This window comes from Nicotiana tabacum, chromosome 9 (genome assembly GCF_000715075.1).
Source record: "Nicotiana tabacum cultivar K326 chromosome 9, ASM71507v2, whole genome shotgun sequence".
NCBI classification, from domain to species: Eukaryota; Viridiplantae; Streptophyta; class Magnoliopsida; order Solanales; family Solanaceae; genus Nicotiana; species Nicotiana tabacum.
In genome coordinates, this window is record NC_134088.1 from 44,218,516 (window position 1) to 44,239,616 (window position 21,101).

The following is a 21,101-nucleotide window of genomic DNA, read 5'->3' on the forward strand; positions in this document are numbered from 1 at the left end:
GGGTCGTAGCACAACTCGGCCTACAGGATCAAGTTGTGCCCGCGGCCCGAGTGCTAACGGATTCAACATGACATGTGAAACTACTAAGGGCGAGATAACTTTGCCAGTGAGCATGGCCGGGACCATCCAGGAGATGAAGTTCCATGTGATGGAGGGCTACATGAGGTACAACGCCCTGTTCGGAGACCATGGATTCACAACATGAGGGCAGTGCCCTCAACCCTTCACCGGGTTCTAAAATTTCCGACACCAGAGGGAATCAAAATCATCTACGGGGAACAACCCGCCGCAAAGGAAATGTTTGCCGTTGACGTAGTGATTCTGGTATCGGCACTCTCATCAACAAAAGAGTCAAATTCGGAGGGAAAATAGGAGGCCAAATAGCAACCACAAACGCCGCCCTCAACCCAACTAGAGAAGCAGGGGACTGACGAAGATGATGATTATGGGGTCCCTCGATCCTTCATAATCCCCGATGACTCTGACGCTACCAAATCAACGGTCGAAGAGCTAGAGTAAGTCATACTAATCGAACATCTGCCCGAACGAAAGGTATACCTGGGCAACGAGGTTAACTCCCGAACTCAGGATACAACTTATTCCATTTCTTATAGCTAACATGGATTGTTTCGCTTGGTCCCATCTCGACATGATAGGGATCCCACCAGAAATCACCACCCATAAACTAAGCTTGAACCCGAAGTTCCATCCGGTGAAGATGAAAAGAAGACCCCAGTCAGAGATCAAGCATGCCTTCATCAAAGACAAGGTAACGAAGCTTCTTAAAATAGGGTCTATCTGGGAAGTCAAATACCCCGAATGGTTAGCAAACGTAGTGGTAGTCCCTAAAAAGGAAACAAACTTAGAATGTGTGTAGATTACAAAGATCTAAATAAAGCATGCCCCAAGGATTCTTTTCCTTTGCCTAATATCGATCGCATGATCGATGCCACGGCCGGCCACGAGATCCTCAGTTTTCTCGATGCCTATTTCGGGTACAACCAAATACAAATGAACCCGGATGATCAGTAAAATACCTCGTTCATCACTAAATATGGAACCTACTGCTATAACGTAATGCCATTTGGATTAAAAAATGCTAGTGCCACGTACCAACGCCTAGTAAACCGGATGTTCGAAGAACAAATAGGGAAATCTATGGAAGTGTACATTTATGATATCGAAATGGGCCGTAGAAATCAGCGGGTATGATATCGAATATCGACCCCGAACAGCCATTAAGTCTCAAATTTTGGCAGACTTGGTGGGTGACTTCACACCGGCCCCAGTACCCGATGTTGAAAGAGAGCTATTGGTAAACTCGGGTACATCCTCAAGAATCTGGACCCTTTTTACGAATGGTGCTTCGAATGCACAAGGGTCTGGACTCAGCATCGTACTGAAATTACCCGCATGTAACATGGTTAGACAATCTATTAGAACTGTGAAATTGACTAACAACGAGGCCGAATAAGAGGCCATGATTGCAAGTCTCGAACTAGCCAAAGGCTTAGGAGCAGTGGTGATCGAAGCCAAATGCGACTCCCTCCTCGTGGTTAATCAAGTTAACGGAACTTTCGAGGTTAGGGAAGAACAAATGCACAGATACTTAGATAAGTTACAAGTAACTTTACACCGATTTAAGGAGTGGAATTTGCAACATGTCTCGATATTAGAATAGTGAGGCTGATGCCCTCGCAAATTTAGGGTCATCGGTCGAAGACAACAAGCTCAATTCGGGGGCCGTCGTGCAACTTATGAGGTCAGTAGTCGAAGAAGGCCACACCGAGATAAACCCCACAAGCTTGACCTGGGATTGGAGAAATAAATACATAGAGTATTTGAAAACTGGAAAGCTTGCCTCAGATCCAAAAGAATCGAGGGACCTGCGCACGAAGGCAGCACGATTCACCTTGTCCGAAGACGGAACCTTGTTCAGAAGAATGTTCGATGGTCCATTAGCGATATGTATGGGACCGGGAGACACTGAGTATGTTCTAAGGAAAGTTCACGAGGGCACTTACAGAAATCATTCTGGTGCCGAATAATTGGTTCAAAAGGTAATCAGAGCCGGCTATTACTGGATCGACATGGAAAAAGATGCGAAAGAGTTTATTCAAAAATGTGACAAATGCCAAAGACATGCACCAATGATTCACCAACCCAGGGATCTACTCCATTCGGTTTTGTCACCATAGCCATTCATGAAGTGGGGAATGGACATCGTTGGCCCTCTTCCATGGGCACCGGGTAAAGCTCAATTTATTTTATTTATGACTGTCTATTTTTCTAAGTGGGTTGAAGCACATGCCTTCGAGAAATTTAGGGAGAAGGAAGTCATCGATGACATTTGGGATCACATCATATGTCAATTCGGGATGCCATCCGAAATTGTGTATGATAATGGGAAACAGTTCATCGCCAGCAAAGTAACCAAATTTCTCGAAGATCATAAGATCAAAAGAATCCAATCAACACCTTATCATCCTAGCAGGAACGGGCAAGCCGAATTGACCAACAAAACCACCATCCAAAATCTTAAGAAGAGGTTAACCGACGCCAAAGGAAAGTGGAAGGAAATTCTGCCCGAAGTTCTTTGGGCATACCGTACGACCTCGAAGTCCAGTACCGGGGCTACCCCATTCTCATTAGTTTATGGGACCGAGGCTCTAATACCGGTCGAGGTCGGAGAGCCGAGTATCAGGTTCCGATATACAACAAAGGAATCAAATGACGAGGCCATGAATACGAGTCTAGAGCTATTGGATGAAAGGCGTGAAGCCGCCCTCGTCCGATTAGCTACCCAAAAGCAACGGATCGAGACATACTACAATCGAAGAGACAATCTTCGATATTTTAACGTCGGGGACTTAGTGCTAAGGAAAGTCACCCTCAGCACCCAAAATACGAATGAAGGGAAATTGGGTCCGAATTGGGAAGGACTGTACCAAATTCTCGAGGTCACCGGAAAAGGGTCCTACAAGCTCGGAACGATAAATGAAGAACAACTACCAAGAAATTAGAACATATCTCACCTAAAACGGTATTACTGTTAAGGTACGACCCCTTTCCATTTCCCTTTTTTATTTCAGACTAACACTCGCAGGTGGCCAACAAGAAACGACGATGGATTTTTCAGCAAACGGCACGAAGTCTTTAGGTCTGAAAGCACGTATTGCACTCTTTTTTCCTAGACCGGTTTTATCCCAAATGGGTTTTTCGGCGAGGTTTTTAACGAGGCAACAATGAATCGTACTAATATAGAATCAAGCCCGATTACAAATCGGCACCAAAGATCAATTCAACAATATCCGAGGTTCCTTTGCAATCAACCTCGAATACTGGGGGGATACCCTCGGATATGCATTGTCTTCGAATATCAAACTCTAGCGAGGAAACTACTCCATAAAGGGAGGGTCTCGATAGATAGGATTTATTGTAAGGGGCAAACAGTCAAAACAAACCGTGCCCATGTAGATTGCTCGAGCCTTGGCATAAAATATGTACGCATGTATGATTGTTTCGATCGAGAATAAAGAGAAGTACTTTCCTTGCAATCATCTTATATTTTAAAATTTTTCCTCTTTACATCCCCTTAAAGAGCTTCGTACTCGGGGACTGCCGTCCAACTCAAACAGCCCAAGTCATCGGGCCTCGGTGGTAAAAGACCTATTAGGCAACTCCGCGATTTCTAAAGGCCATGGCCAACCTACTCGGGGACTGTCATCTTGGGCAAGCCCGGATGACTCGAAAAAATAAGCTCAGTGGGCAGTTCCCGAACTAAAAGGCTACGGCCAATTTAACACGACTCGGAGATGTCCGAAACCAGTAAAAAAAAATAGGCCTTCTAAAAAGAGAAAAAATTTCACAATCGGTTCTAAAGGCTTCCCTCGGCAAAGTCATAAATTCGAATCCTCAAACACAACCTCATTGTTTCATGCTAAGGTATTTCGGCCTTTGTGAATACAAGTAACAAAGCAAAGGAAATATTTGAGAGCCAGAAGAGGAAGAAAAGCCTTATATATAATAAAGGCCAGATCGGCCTAATACAAAAATTTACAACGGCCAAAACGGCCTCAAAAAAGATGCAAAGAAAGCAAAAATATAAAGGCCTAAGTGGCCTGGACTTCATCGGGAATAGCATCTACATCCTCGGGATATTCCCCTTCTTCAAACTCGCTTAAGCTGTCGGAGTCATCCTCAGGAAAGGCCAGCTTCCGAGCCCTGGTTTCCTCTGCTTTGGCATTCTCGATTTTGGACATAATATCTAAGCCCTGAGCATGGACTCCCTCGAGGGCTTCCCTCCGAGCTTGCCATTTTGCATGATCCACCATGCTCTTGGCCTTCGCCTGGGTGGCCTCGACATCGACCTTAAATTGGGACACTTTAGCATCAACTTTGGTGTCGGCCACGACCACCTCAGATCTGGCCACTTTGAGTTTATTAGCTAAGTTTACCTTATCAGAAATAGCCAAGTCCAACTGAGATTGAAGCTCTTTGATTTCTCAACCTGCACCGAGGCCTTCTCTTTTGCAGCTTGGAGCTGGGTCTCGGCCGACTCCAGTTGTGCTTGGACGGTTTCCTTTTTGAGGCTAAGATGTCCGTATTCTTCTTGAATTCTTCAGCCTCGGCTTGTATTGTATCTACTTGTTTCTGAAGCTCCCCGTCTGTTTGAGCCTCTGCCGGACCTGCAGGCTTGGATCATTAGTTACTATTTTCAATTCATCTTCACTATCGTGAAGCACCCAGAATACCTGCTCGGTCGTCTCGGCATGCTCATCCCGAGTTGTTACTAAATCAGCCTGAAGCTTCTCACTGAGAAGCTTGTAGGTGTCACTTTTCTCAGTGAGGTCCCGAACCTCGGCTTCATGATGAGTTAATTCCTCCCAATATCAGAGGAAAGCCTCGTGATGCAGCACTGAAGCCTGCAAGCATAAAGGAAGATATTATAGTAATTTATTACTTTAAAAGTTAAAATATATGAGAAAGAAAAGACACGCGAATTTACCCGATTTAATGCTTGTTGGGATTCATTGAATAGGCAGGGGCTTTCCACCTCGTCCATCACTGCCTGATCTTCTTCGGTCACCAAACACCGAAGGTGACTAGCGACCCCCACAGGGTTAGAGAAAACCCGGGCATCCTCCGGGATAGAAAAAGCTATTGACCGTCTTCGGACATGATTAACACATGGGACCGGTAATCGATCCACCAGTTTTGAGCCCAATGAAGACCCGGTGGCACCCGATGACGGTTCCTTCCTTGGTATCGGTAGGTCACCGAGCCCGATGACGTTTTCCAAAGCAGCAGACTCAACCCCATACAAGAAGTCGTGGATATCAGTCACCCCCTGAGGACTCAACATACCGGCCTTACGGATCATGGCATCCGAAATCTGAGGAGACCCGCTGATGTCGATCGCTCCAAGTTCATCTAATGGGGCACTTTCCGCAGCTTGAGAACCATCGTTCTCGGTCTCTCTCTCGACCCCCCTAGCTTGGGGCGGAATGGGCTCAACCCTTTCTAGCTCGGAAGCTTCAGCTAGAGCTCTCTCACCGACCTCCTCATGTCGGGATGCTTCAACCTCAGCGCTCGCTGATTTGAGAACTTCTTGTACGGTGACACCGGCCCGCACGCGGTCCACCAGTTTGGAATTATCTTCCTCTTCTTCTTCGGACTCATCCCTTAATCGGCGGATTGAGTCTGAAGACATAGCATCGGTGTCCCCCTAGGCTTGCGAGACCTCCTCGCCGGTCTCTTCTTTTTCGAGCCCGGGGAAATCGGAGCCTCTTTCCTCTTCTTCTCTTTGGCCTGCTTCGGAGCAGGCGGGTGGGGAAGGACTTCTTCGTTACCAGATGGGGGCCTCATTGCAATATCCTTCTCGAGGCCTACAGAGGAAAAAATATAAGTAAGATCGAGAAGAATCCCGAGCGATCACCGTTCTAAGAAAGAAACTTACTATGATTACGGGCCTCCCATCGACCCTTTGGTAACTCCATCCAAGCACACTTTGAATACAGCCTCTATAATACAATGCCTTCGACCCATTCCTTAAGTTCCGAAATTGGGTCCGGCATCTGGGCCACAGCTGCGACACCAGAAAACATCAATGAAGAAAGAAATGAGAAGAAAAGTAACGAGATTAAACCTTCAAAGCGAAGTACTACTTACGTTTCATGTTCCATTTCTCGAGAAATGGCATGTCTTTGGCAGGGATCAGGTCTGAAGTCCTTACTCGAACAAATCAGCCCATCCAACCTCGGTCCCTAGTTTCATCTATGCTCGAGAACGGAGCCTTACTGGCTCGGCGAGCAAGCTTGATCAGCCCCCCTCGATAGAGTCAGGGACTGTAGAGGCGCATAAGGTGGTCGAGGGTAAAGGGACATCCCTCGATTTTTGCTTACAAAAAATCGGAGGAGACTCACTATTCTCCAAAAGGAGGGGTGGATCTGGCCGAGGGTCACATCATAACTCTTGCAAAAAGCAATAATGATGGGGTCTAATGGGCCCAACATGAAGGGGTAAGTGTAAACACTTAGAAACCCCTCCACATGGGTAGTAATCGACTCCTCGGACGAAGGAACCACCACATGCTTATTGACCCAGTTGCAGTCCTGTTTAACCCTAGTGAGGAGGTCTTCGGTAATTGCGCACATGTACCTCGAGACCGACTCACATCGGCCCGGTACCGAGGAGGTCCTTTCGATCCTAAAATCAGTGCAGTCTGGCACCCTACCGAAATGAACATGGTGAGGTTCCGCCGCAACCTCACTGCCGGTGGGCCGTGATGAAGAAGCAACCTCCTTTTATGGTACGGTCTTAGAAATTTTCGCCATTGAAGAACAGGAGAAAAGAGAATTAAGATAGTATGCGGATTGATGAAAATTCAAGAAATTTGGGTGCAAAAGTTGTAAAGCAAAGGGATTTTTTGAAGAAAGAGCAAGAGTAGTAAGATCTTTGAACGTAAAAGTTTGAATGAGAAAAAGCTAGGGTATTTATGGCTTGCTGGTGACGATTCAGAACTGGTAGTGGCCGACCTGCGACTGACAGGCATTTAATACCTTGATAACTAGACCGACGAGACGTTTCGAGTTGTTTCTTACGCCATGATCGGGTGTATCAATGAGGTTCGTCGCCTACGTCATTACCCATTGAGATGGAGCTCAAAAATTCGTATCATTTTTTGTCATCTTCTTTCCTAGAAACGAGGGGACTATCTGTATACGGTCAAAACCGGGCTTGCCCTTCGTATGACTAATCGAGACTAGAATATGGTAGGCCAAGGTTCAACCTCGTGTTATATCTAACCATGGTGCAAAGTTAGGTTGCCAAGCTCGTGACCTAGAGACCGATCGAGATCGAGACCGGTCAAGATCAAGACCGAGCAAGATCGAAACTGAGCAAGATAGAGATCGAGTGAGACCAAGGGAAGCTTACTGAGCCAAATAACGGAAATCCGAAATATCAACAATCGGGCGAGGATTGCGGCGGAAATTTCGGCACGTATCAAGAAGAGGCCGATTAATCAGCCTGTCATGAGATTCCTTACTGTATTTAGAATTGTATCAAGAGTAGGACTCCCCTACTATATAAAGTGGGTCTGATCATTTGTAAGGGACATCATATTCACGCAATACAAAGCAATTATACTGCCTTCTTCTATCTTTCAATATCTTGTTACTCTGTTCTTATATCAGTTGAACCTTCACTTGGTTTGAGGGTGACCGAATTCGAGGGCCAAGACTATTCGATTCGTTTGGTTTGGATTATTTCTTTCAGTCAATTTCAATATTAATATATATATTCTCTCAATTTGTGCCAAGTTATATCACGTATCCTTAAAACCGCATATAAATTCAATTGTTATTCATTTTTTGGGTAAACAATATTATCCATGACTTCTTGAATATGATCACTTTTGGGAGAATTCCTAATCTTTCAGACTTGAGGAACCCCCAATTTGAGACTTTACAAATATAAAAGTTAAACCTATTAGTTATCTATTGATTACCCATTAATTATCCATTTTCTAAATGGATAATATGATTCTTATCCATATTTGACCCGTTTTTAAAAAGTTTATTATCCAACCCATTTTTTAGTGGATAATATGAGTGGTTAGTTATTTTCTTTTAACCATTTTGCCACCACTAATTGGGAGTATTAAATAGAGTTGAATACCTTGGGTTAAAGCGTTTTATAGTTCACAATCATTCTAATTAAGTCTCATCAGCCACTCTATCTTTTATGTTAAGGTAGCACTAGTGTTGTATATAGAAAGAGAAAACATGCTACAGTCTCCACAATCAAAATATTAAAAGGGAATTTAAAAATAAAAAAAATTGTTCGCATGAGAGTGATCTTTGAGCACACCCACTTTGAGTGTGATGTGAAGTTAAAATTACTAAAATATAACTCCAATTATATAACTCTATAATAATAATAATAATAATAAGGTCCGGAAAGAGAGTGCATCCCTCGCTCAACAGGGCTGAACCGAGTTAGTTAGCTAGCAGGTTACTAAAGACTAGATGCTTAAAGGTCAGTCTGACGCACATAACATTTCGCATTCACGCAGATTTTGGAAAAGAGTTGTACCCCAAGGGATGTGATGTAAACAACCTATCCTAACGCAAGCATTAATAGCTGATTTCACGGCTTGAACCCGTAAACTATAAGTCATATATAGACAACTTTATCATTGTTACAAGGCAATCGTAAAAAAAATCTTTTTGCAATTTAGTGCACAATTCATATCGCACTTCACGGTTTTATTGTCACTGTTGTTTACATGGACCTTTTTGTACTTCATCTTTAGTATGTAGAAAAAATCTCACATGCCAAAGTTATTTCCAGAAAAAAAAAATATAATATTAGGTTTCGGACTAAGACTAGTTTTAAATAATGTTAACGGGAGCAGAGAATCTAGATAATCCACCTCAAAAACAGTTCCTTGGCACAGAATAAGGTTTTCCAAGCACAAGCAAACAGTTAGGCACCCATATATTTAATAAATTCACGGGCATTTTCATTTTTCACAGGTAGTTTCTCTTTGTAAGTAACTGCACACAACTTAGGACTACGTAGGGTAGGTGTCTCTTTCCAAAGTCTGTGATCCAATGCCCCTTCACCTTTTCTTTCCAATTAGCCCTTAACACACTGCAATTCACATGTATACACCATCTTTCTCAACCACCTCCAACAATTCACATTTAAACCTCTCCTGAATTTTTAGTTTGAATAGGAAAAAAAAAACCTATTTCTTGAAAATACAGGGACCTTGGGATCTTTGTTTTCTGTTAAAGTAATTGGCATTGTAGTATAGAGTGAAGAAAGTCAAGATTCACCAGCTATTTTGTACTATGTGGGATCTGGGCTTCTTTCTTTTTTTGACTAAAGATAAGGAGGCTTAGCTGATAATGTAGGTGGAGAGCAGTTAATGAGTTCATGGGTTGTTTAATTAGGTTCTTGAATGTGTCTATCTGAGGCTTGGTTTCATCATTTGGGGTTCTTGTCTTAGCTCAACATTTTCATTTGGGTTTGCTCTTTTAGAGGTCTGAAGGTGAAAGAATCAATTTTTGATCATTTTCCATTTACCAGAAGAGGCAATAACTCAGGTACTTCATATGTACTAACATTTGGAGAGTTGTTTTTAGTGCTTTTTGTGTCTTGTAGATTTGTTATTCAAATGTTCAGATCCATTGCCTTTTTAATTTGAATATTTCAAGAGGAGATGAATTTGTTCAAAATTTGGTACATTTGATATTTGTTAATTAGTTGTAGACGGCAACTAATTCTTTGCTTTCAGTGACTTCAAGCTAAGAAAGACTTGTGTCTGTCTACATCACTCTCTGAAAAGCTTGGTGGAGATATACTACTAGTTTATGTGAGTACATTCGGCAAATTCTACTAGTATAAGCTTGTTTAAGTTGCTGACTTGTTCTTGTGAATTTTTTTTGATTAATAGAATATGCCTCAAGACAGTCTGAGATCAGCTGTATACAGATCCTTTGTGACATGTGATGACCCGAAAGGTGTTGTGGAATGTAAGACAATTAGAAAATCCAAGATTGACCATCCAAAGATGGAAGGAACACAAAGAACATGCAGCCATTTGAATGTGTCTTCATCATCGTCAGTCTGCAAAGGAATGGCGGCAGATGAGTTATATTCCTCATCTTCCATCCAGCTAATGGAGGTGTCCAGAGAAGCTCAAAAGCTGAATCAAGTGATTGACTCATGGTCTAAGGGTATGACCTTTGAAACGCATTCTAAAGATATCGCCAAAGATTTGTTGAAAGGAGCTCTTGATTTACAGGAGTCGCTAGTGATGCTAGGAAAGCTGCAAGAAGCTTCACAACATATGGCTAAGTTGAAGAAAAATCAGAAAGATGGAATATGCATTGGAAGGACCAAGTCCGAGAGGATTTCAGATCACAGGTTTAATAGGCTTGAGTTTCAGAAACAGAGATTTTCTGTTGATGGGGCTTCTCAAGATTGTTTTGATGAGCTGAGGGAAATGATAAGAGACAGCTTTGCTAGACAAAATCTGTTGCCACCAACTTGTGCTTCAGAAAATGATAGAAGGAAAGTGGAATTATCTCCAGATCTCCCCTTTACCAGCTTCAATAGCTCAAGTGACTCCTCCTTTGAAAAGGCTAGTGTTGGTAGAAGTAAAATGATTACATCATCGGATGTCCCATCAACTAGCTCAAGCCAGTCCTCCATGGTTCAATCCCAAGAGGTTAGCTCTTTTGGTTATTCTCCACCCAAGGTTCAATCCCAAGACGGGCCGAATTTAATTGCCAGACTGATGGGTCTTGAAGAGATTCCTAGAAAGCCTCAGCACTTGGAGAACGAAAGGGTTATCAAGCAGAGCAGACCTATATTTGAAATAGATTTGCCAAAGGCAAAGAAGCCAACATCCATCGCTCAGAAGGTGGATGCAAAAAGAAGAACATTGGATGAAATTATTGAAACCATGCATTTCAAGGGGCTTTTGAGAAGAAAGTCTAATCATGGAACTCCTCAATTATTAAATAGGTTTGTTGATGATTCTCCACCCATTGTGATCATGAAACCTCTGTATGCGCTAGACTCGCAGGCTGAAAGGTTTCCTCCCTGTAACCATGAAGAAAATCCATCAGGCAATAGAAACACAACTGGAAAATGGGATGTAAAAGAAGAAACTTCACCTGAAAACTCTGATGATAAGAAGGGAGCATTGAATTCCACCATATATAGGAAATTGGAGACAGGAAAATATCAAAATAATAGATTCAGTAAAGGAAAAGGGCGCAATGATCATGGTGAAGCACCTGCAAAATCAAAGACTCTTGATGTTCTGGTTCATGGAAAACAGCCTAATTATACAAAGATTAGAGCTTCTTCTCCTGGACAGTATCGTGGTGCAAAATCAAAGACTCTTGATGTTCTGGTTCACGGAAAACAGCCTAATAATACAAAGATTAGAGCTTCTTCTCCTGGCAAGTATCGTGGTGCAAAATCAAAGACTCTTGATGTTCGGTGTCAAGAAAAACAGCCTAATACAAAGTTCAGAGCTTCTTCTCCAGGCAAGGATCGTGGTGAAGTACCTGCAAATTCAAAGACTCTTGAAGTTGTGATTCAGGAAAAAGAGCCTAATACAAGGACTAGAGCTTCTTCTCCTGGAAAGACCCTGCAACCAAAGAAAGAAGCAATTGAAAAAAGAGAGGACGGGACTCAACGAGTAGCTCCTGCTTTGAGAAAATCTAAAGAAATGAAAAATGTCAAAATCAACGACAGTGCTAAATTTCAGGACCAAAGCAAGATGAGCACTATGAAAGTGAGAAAACCCGAGAGAAATCCACTGGTTGCACAAGGTAAAAATACTATATCAGATCCCACCTCGAAGCGCATAACAACCACTGCATCTGATAACTCCAGTAAGAGGAAGAAGAATGTTAAAGCTGACAAGTCTGTCAAGAGTACCCCCATTGCTACAGTGAGTACATAGTTATAACTGATATTTTCGAGTCTTCCTTCTTCTGGAAGCTATGGTTCTCATCTCACGTGTTATTATTTATTGTCCAATTTCCTTTTTCTAACACAGAATTAGGGGACACTGTTCTGTAGGTGTTGGTCCTTCTGTGGAAATTAACTTAGGAGGATTTTTCTAGTATGGGCCCAGACTAATGAAATGTATTGATACAGGTTGACAACACGGAACACAAGGATGAAAATGTAGAAGCGGAGAAAGACACAGATATAGCCATAACCAAAGTTACATCCTCAGAAGAGCTTCAGTTAGAAGAAATGGCTGATATCTTTGAGAATCTTGTCATCGGTAAGACACTTATTTCATTATTTTGCCAGTTTCATGCAATTGTTCAGGTTATATTAGAACATGTTGTTTGCAATTGTTCATCATACATAGGCTTTCAAGTAACTATTTCCAGGGAATTACCTTAAGTGTTGCAATGTAGTTAGATATATATAGAGAAAAGGGCCAAATATACCCCTCTACTTTCATATATTGTCTACATTTAACCTTCGTTATACTATCGGGCCAAATTTACCCCTATAATCAACAAACTTTTAAAAATACCTCTTGATCTGTTAAATAATCCAAAATCTCCCAAATTTCTTTTATTTAAATTACTTGTTGTTCTTCTTCGTCCACTATTTCTGAAATAATTGGCATTTACCTGCTTTCTGAATTAGAGAAAAAATAAATAAGAGAAAAAAATATTAAATAATACAACCGAATAAACAAAGTATAGTAAATTGAAAAATCTAAATTAGGTAGCTTTTCTAAATTCTAAAAGTATTTACAACATCCCAATTTTAATGAATTCGTTGCACCAAATGTATGGAGACTTTGCAAGTATTAGTGATTGAAGTTGAAGTTCCTCGGAGACTTTACATTGTCTAATTCAACTTTGCTTTAATTAAATACCTACACATTTTGCACTCTTAAGTTAGTCGATCGAACTCTATACTAACCAGGCAATGACAAAATATATTTGAATATACATGTACATACATGATGATCAGCTGCATATAATACACAATAAATAGACCCACTAAATTCTACGGTGTGTATATGATTGAAAAATAAAATAAAAAATTAAACCAATTTTATTTATTACAAAAAGAGAAATGGGCGCATTGGTAATAAAAAAAAATTATGAATAATTTGTATAGTCTAGTAACTTTAGCATTCACATCAATAGTAATTTTTGAAATTAAAATAGTGGACCAAGAAGAACAACAAGTGATTTAAATAAAAGGAATTTGGGAGATTTTGGATTACTTAACAGATCAAGGGGTATTTTTAAAAGTTTGTTGATTGTAGGGGTAAATTTGGCCCGATAGTATAACGGAGGTTAAATAGCAGACAATATATGAAAGTAGAGGGGTATATTTGGCCCCTTCCCGATATATATATATATATATATATATATATATATATATATATATATATATATATCTCCAAATCAAAACAAACAAGAATGATGATATTACCTACATATAGTATCTAAGAGACCAAACATACAGAGTATTTATATTCTTCCTGTGCAGCTTAGAATATCTATTTTCTTCTTTTCGGCGAACTAATATATGCGACAATACTGTATACTGTTTAGTAGACACGCAGCAGCTGCATATAACCAAAAACTTAAACGAAAAATCTGGTGGACTCAAAAGCTTCCATAAAATCTATATATATATCCGATATTCTTGAGAAACTATATAAAGTTGTTTTCTAGTAAAACATATGGATTTTTGTATCTTGATTACTGTCTTTGTGGGTGAAAGTTCCAAAACTTGTAAAGAGATCAAGGGTTGGAAAATCTGCAAGCAGTAATTGAAGTAGTCTAATGCACTTCAACCTTTTACAGCCAGACACACAAAAGGTTGTAATAATTATAGTTCCTGAAGAAAAAGCTTTGGCCAATGGTAGCCACTGCTTGCCATGTGCATATATACCTCTTTGTTATTCCATCCGTTCAAGAACCATGATAGACAGATGACAATCTGAAAAGCTGTCATCAGTCAGGCTCCAATTTTCCTTTAGTGAGATTTATCTGTTGGCTTTGTGAAAAAATTCTAATAAAATATAATACTTCTTCTATTGCAGATAATATTGCCAATGGTGAACGTTTCCCTTGTGAATCTAGCGTGCAATCAATCCATTGTGTCAGTGACATCAGATTAGTGGAGCACACTAACTGTAACATCGATCTAGACTTCACTGAGAATGAAAACTTCAACTCCGGAGCCACTACAAGGTATTTACTGTTAAGCAGTGAATCATTCCTCTGTCAGTCCGAGGAGCTATTTGAAACAGATGCATGGGAACCAACTGTAAGGCATATAACAAGTGTAGATCATGAAATCGCTGATAGCGGACTCTTACTTGATTGTGCAAATGAGTTGTTAGAAAATAGAAGGTCTCAATGTGCACTGGCAGTTGATCCGTTTTCACTGAAGATGCAAAAAATTCCTATATCTTTTGACAAGTTGGTGAATGAAATTTGTGACGGGATTGAAGTTTTGCGAAGTTACCATAAGGTTGCTGGGAAGAACCTTTCAGCAGATGCTCTTCATCCACTGCTAGAAAGAGATTTATGGTGTAAGGGAGTGGTCAGCAGTGCATGGGATTTGGGTTGGAGAAGTGGATTAACTAATAATGAAGTTGAACAAGTAGTGACTGATATTGAGAAGTATCTTTTAACTGGATTTATCGATGATGTGTTGACTGACTTCATGCTATAGCACCAGTACATATTCACGTTGGCGATTTAGTAGCTTGACTTATATAATCTGTAAATAAGATAGACGAGTTGAAATAGGTTTTTAAGAAGCTGGGGTTTCGGAATAACATGAAGTTTACTAGCTCAAATTACATTTTAATGCTGAGTTGATCTTGAATTTATTCATATATTTCTGATATAGTTTTACAAATCCAGATATCATTTTGAAGCTTGATCAGCTTCGTAGAGGCAGCATGTGCACCGTTGTTTATGAAAAATTGAGGTTTCTGTCAAAAGTTGTTTAGAAGGATGCACCGTCTGTTTTAGTTATATTGTACTTCAAGTTTGTACACCTGCAAAAAAAAAAAAAAAACGTCCATTCTGCTTCATTCCTATACTTTTCGTGTTGATGTTTGTACACGAAGCGGAAAGCACTAATATAAAATGCTAAAAGAACTTCAGACAGTTGCTCCCTTAAAAGCAACTGTTTGAGTTGAGTGATGAAACAGCCAAAGTTTGAGTTGAGCCCACCACACATTGCCATCCACTCCCATATAACTTATCAAATTCCTGAGATCAAATCAACGCAACAAAAAGCATCAAGATTAAACCCAAGAAAACTAAACCAGAGTAGCTAAGTAAAATTAGAGTACCTTCACAACTATAGAGGTATAGTCATAGACATCATAAACATCAAGAGCTTCAGATGCAGAAGCCATCTGCATCCTCATTGCCATATCTGTCTCCTTTATCTTGCCTTTTTCCTCCAGCATTCTTTCTTTCTTTCTTCAACTCTGTTTTTACAACTCCACAAATAGATGAATTCTTGTTTTGGAAATCAATAATGGAAAACATAATTTCATACAAGAGGTTTTTTTAAAAATTTATTTGGGGGAGAGGGGAGAAGGAGGGGCCTTTGTACATGAGATCAACCTTTATCAATAGCATTAGGTCTAGTATTTGAAAGTGCATCTTCCTGATCCACAGGTATGGACACTTTCTATTGCTTAATTCACTTCTAAGTACTACTAGATATCGTTACCCGTGCTGTGCACGGGCCCGACATGAAGATGTTAACGTGCCATGGAAGATGTGAGACTTGAAATTCAGTCCTTCAAATTAACAATTTCGATAGTATGATTTAGCACAAAAAGAAGTACAAATGCCTGTATTGCATTCAAAAAGTACAAATGAGATGTCGACATGTCTTTCTCATTCAAACACACCCTGCCTCAATTCCATTATCACATTTTTCATCCAACAGAGTCCACATTTGCCATCTAAAAGAGTGAATATTTCACAATGCTGAAATGAACAGCCAAGAACGCCTTACCCAACTAAAATTAACTTGCGATAGATGAGGAATCTAATCTAGTTGCTACATATGAACACATCAACGCTATTATTTCTCAAGATTTTCTCATGTACCTGGAAAAGCAGCCCATATCAAAGAGAGATTATTATTTTTTGCTTTACTAATGACCCTAACAGTACTTTCACTGCATTGGATAGCAAAAACAGTAAATCAAGCAATTCATATCTATCTCCCAATAGAGTAAATCAAGTAATAAGAAAATCACAAAGTTCCCAACAACATTTTCAGTAATAGAACAGTTGCAACTGCCCTCAAGTTCATAGGAGGAGCTAGTAGATAAGGTAGTAATTGGCCATGTTGTTTGGCTATAATTATATATTTTTAGTGCATTACTTACCTTACATTTTGGTGCTTTAATACTAAATTGTACTATATTTGTGCTTAATTAAGTTTATTTTATGTGTAGGTACCGTGGAGATGAAATTGGGAGCAAAGTAGAAATTTTATGTGTATTTTATATCCTACAAGAATGGCTCATGATTATTTAATGATTGAAAATATTATGATATCATGATTGGGTGATGATTGAAGACATAATAAAGGGGTAATGATTAAAATAAGAAAAGAAAACAACAATTGGAAAGAAAGAGAAAAGGAACGAGTAGAATGGCAAAGTTAGGCGGAAACGCTGTGTTGCGGAATTTTTCCTATTTCGCTTAGGACAGTTATTTCGGCCCTACACAGTCCCAACTCATTTAAAAGGAGTTCTAAACCTAATATGGAGGCTACCTAACATATTTTGGAGGCAGAGAACACACACCACGCTTGGAGGAGCCTTCTAACTAGTTTTCTTCATCTTCTCTTCCTTTAACTTTTATTAGTTTTAAAGTTTTGGGTGCAACACGAACGTTATAGTTTGAAACTTGAATTGTTCTTATTATATTATCATATTGGTTTATTAATTCAATCTTGTGCTTAATTATTTGATTGTTTGATCACCAATTGAATACTATCTACGATTCTAGGATTGAACTCGGCAGAGGGAATTCTAGATTGCATATAAGATTGAGTAGAGCAAGATCTTGAACCTGAATTACGGAGAACGGATTTGCGGTTAGGATAGGGATATACTTAATTTCCTTGCTTGGTTATTATACGGGAATTATTAATGCGTTCTTGTTAACCGTAATTCGATAGGAATATATGTGCTAGGTTAGCTTGAATAGGCGAGTAATACTTCGGGAGAATACTACGAGTAATATTAACCCTGTCAATTAATATACAAGATAAATTAATTAGACAATTTAAGTGGAAGACTCAACGGGATTGTTAGCTAACCCATAACTCTAGAATATCGTCTCATTGAATTCGTCTCTAATATTGCCGACTTGTTTTCTTTAGTTTCTTGATTTTTGACTCTAGATTAGTTGTAGTTAATAATCGTTAGAAAAGTGCTTGAATAGATTAATTGTCTTAGTTTAATTTAGTAAATAGTTAATCACAAGTCCCTATAGGTACGATATCTGGACTTACAATCCTATATTACTTGTATGACCACGTATACTTACGTGTGCGTTTGGGAGCAACACAACTTCTCAGCAGGATCACCATTGTCACTCTTGGGTAGGTTGAATTTCCTGGTGAATAGTAGCATTTTTGTTGAAACTTTAAGCCAAGCTATTAGAACCCATTTTAGAAAAAATCTTCTGGCTGTGATTTACACTTCCATGCGCTAGCTCGGCATCTGCCTTAAAGTCCCTATTCGCACAAGGTTTCACCGCATATTCAACTGTTAAAATAAGAAATTTGAATTGGAATTTCTATTAAGGTTGTATACGGTCGAAATAGATTTCGGTTTTCGTACGTTTGATCGAGTTCGAAAGATAATCGATCGAAGTGAGACCTCGAGATGGGTTCCGAAGATGGTACAAACAAGCTTCGAATCCGAGGGGCCGATCAATGTCGAGTTCGATATCATTATCAAGCTCGGATCCAAATCGAACTATGATGCAAAGTAAAGCTATCAAGCTTATGATCCAGAGACCGACCAACATTGACCCCGAAGCAATTCGAGAGCTCAAGTCAGAATCGAGCTCGAGCCAAGATCGAGAGCTCGAGTCAAGATCGAGCTCACAGACAAAAGCCGTTGCAATCCCACTAGAGGAGAGAATCTTGGCAGGAATTGTGAAAAAGCTGATTTATCGTTGGGTCTCCCACTGAGTATTTTTAATTATGTTTAAAGCAAGATCCCTCTACTATAAAGGGCATGGTTATCATTTCTGTAAAGGCAAGTTTTCATGCTTACATTGTAATCAAAACACTATATTCTCCCATAGTAAAGAGTTGTTCTTTCAAGCTTCTTAAATTGATTCCACTTGTTTAGTCCTAAAATTCATCTTCCTTACAACCTTATCTATTTTGCATTCTTTGCAATCCATACTTATATTTCTATTTATCCTTACAATTTGTATTAAGTTGTGCCACATATCCTTAGAACTACGTACAAATTCAACTCCATCCGTTTTTCGGGTAAACAAAGGTGACCGATGACTAAACAAGCAAAAGATGGAACGCGACAATTTCCACCAATAGAAAACATAAAATTAAGCAGGAATAAGTTGCAGAGTGGAGCAAGGCCAAATGAGAGGAAAACATACATTAAATTGAGCATACAGAAATTTTAAGACAATAAGGTCAAACATACATTTAAAAAGTGAACATACTACGTACTTCAGCATCTCCTTTATGTATTGATAAAACAAAATGTAAATATTCCTTCTTTCACTGTCTGGACTCTCATATGAGTTTGTTATTGCAAACAAAAACAGGAAAGAGAGTTTTCAACCATAAATTAGTAAGAAAGTGCATATCATTCATTTTTCCCATTTACCTAGGATGAACTCATCCTTGTTTATCCATCAGGTGCATTTTCAATTTTTATAATCTCTTTCTACGTTAAGAGTATTTTCTTCACCAGAGAACATATGGGAGAATTATGTCTCTAAAATTTATTTTGGAGTTTTTACTTCTACTTTAGGACTCTTTCAATGAATGCTGTTTATTTCAGAAAACTGCATTAAACGGTTAATTATAAAGAGCGAAGTATCAATACCATTTTAATTGAAATTAGTCTACTACACCATGCAATCACTATTCTCTTAACAATCTTTTACAGAATTAGCATATATAATATATAATATAATGATATAATGGAAAGAAAGAAATAAATTAAACTTTTCTGCGGCTTCTATTGCATCTAACTATTTGCCTTATTATCTGGTGCAAGAGCGGAGGATGAATGAATAAAACATGTGTATTAGCAAAAGCATAATACGCTTAAAAGAAGAGAATGAAGATGAGAATTTATTTCCTTTCATTTTTGAGAAGCTTCAATACATTCCTAAGATTGAAGTACAGTTCCATAAATATTTTTTAGAAACTCTTATCATGATTGGCACCAGAACAACAGTCGAAAACAAATGCAGAACACATCTAACATGTCGCAACTTTACCATCGCAAAGCATATTGGGAGAATCTAAATACTCCCTTTGTCCCAATTAATTTGATGCATTTCCGATTTTGAGAGTCAAAATTCTCAATTTTGACTGCGAATTCACACATAAAACTTTTAATTTTTTAAATAAAAATTACATATTTGAAAACTACATCAAAAGTATTATAAGTCATAATAATTAATAATTCAAAATACTTAAAAACATAAAACAATCGCGATCAAAGAATAGTCGTTTAACTCTCAAAATCCTAAATACATCAAATAAATTTGAACGGAGGAATGTTCTATAATCTGAGATGACCATCCCTTTCTTATCCCCTCTTTTGGCATGTACATAGAATCTAAAACAAATTTTGTTCTTAATACAACTTTCAGGTGCCCATAGAAGAAATTAAACCAATAGAGGATATATATGGAAGTTGCAGAATTAATAAAACAATGACAAAACTTAGACAAGAGCAGCAAATAACAATGGTAGAAAAGGAAATAAAACTATGACCGATAGGTCAAACAGATGACCAAAGTAGGCAATTAGAAGATACAGAAAAAAGTCAAACGACAACTACAGCAACCATTAGCTTTTATTGCATAATGGTGTTTAAAAGATAGCGAAGAAAAAGAAGAAAATATTAAACTAATGCAACTAATCACAAATAAAAGCTAATGAAGATACATAATAACACCTAAAGAAAATTCTCGAAAGAGGCAAAGGCACACCATCGCATAGGGTCATAGTTTTATTACTTATGGGTTTCTCCAACTGATTTACTTGATTACTAAATCAACTTACAGTAAAAGAAAATTTATTAATTCTAAAAAGGTAGGAGATTACCTGAAATACCAATGGCCATTAGGCGTGGATGCATAGAGAAAGCTCTAGATGAAGCAAGCATAGAGAAGATAGACAAAAGTTGGACAGACGTGGCAGTTTCCTTTAGGTTAAAAGACACACGTCCAGTTTTTAAACTCCAAAATGTCCTTATTGAATGAAGCCTACACGTGTTAAAAGTCAGGCCCAAAAGTGGCAAGAGCCAACCAAATAGGTCCCACACTTTATATTAGTACAATTTCGAAAACTATTTGAACAACAAATTATAACCGTGTTCGTCCCCTACAACACCCTTTTCTAAATATTAGTAATGCAAGAAGATGAAAATAAAATATGTATTAATTTTGCTATTATTAATTCCTTATTTGGTAGTGTTTTTTAACATATGATTAACTAATACATGTATTAGTTTTACATCTTATTCAACACTATTCTTATACATAGTAAACCATGACATTAGTAATGCCATTATTTTTAATATGAATAAGTATATATAAAGACAGAACTGCTCTTTTAAAACTTTTTTCATATCCTTTCTAATGAATGTGGAGGGTATATTTGTAAATAACCAAATTTTAAAGAAATTATGCAATGCATGTTATATTTAATATACCAAACCAAACAATCGATAAAAAATAATTATATCATAACTAATCTCAGCATAATTAATTCAGTATTACTAATCTCAACATTACTAATACATC

The 21,101-nt window shown here is 38.7% G+C and overlaps 1 protein-coding gene and 1 long non-coding RNA gene across 4 annotated transcripts; one reads left to right on the plus strand and one right to left on the minus strand.

Moving 5' to 3' along the window:
* The first annotated feature begins 8,966 nt into the window (after nt 1-8,966).
* LOC107789646 (uncharacterized) lies at nt 8,967-14,949 on the plus strand. 3 transcript variants are annotated; one of them, XM_016611505.2, is made up of 5 exons: nt 8,967-9,617; nt 9,809-9,886; nt 9,968-11,983; nt 12,193-12,325; nt 14,123-14,949. In XM_016611505.2, the coding sequence occupies exons 3-5, from the start codon at nt 9,971-9,973 to the stop codon at nt 14,758-14,760; spliced, it is 2,784 nt and encodes a 927-aa protein (XP_016466991.2). In that variant the 5' UTR covers nt 8,967-9,617; nt 9,809-9,886; nt 9,968-9,970; the 3' UTR covers nt 14,761-14,949. The 3 variants fall into 3 exon arrangements, with proteins under 3 accessions (XP_016466991.2, XP_016466992.2, XP_016466993.1); XM_016611506.2 differs by lacking the exon at nt 9,809-9,886; XM_016611507.2 differs by lacking the exons at nt 8,967-9,617; nt 9,809-9,886 and having other exon boundaries at nt 10,113-10,250; nt 10,319-11,983.
* Nucleotides 14,950-15,099: 150 nt separating this feature from the next.
* LOC107789647 (uncharacterized) lies at nt 15,100-20,489 on the minus strand. Its single transcript, XR_012694855.1, has 2 exons — nt 15,392-20,489; nt 15,100-15,308 (listed from the first exon to the last, which is right to left on the minus strand). It is a non-coding gene; the product is annotated as an uncharacterized LOC107789647 (long non-coding RNA).
* Nucleotides 20,490-21,101: the final 612 nt, after the last annotated feature.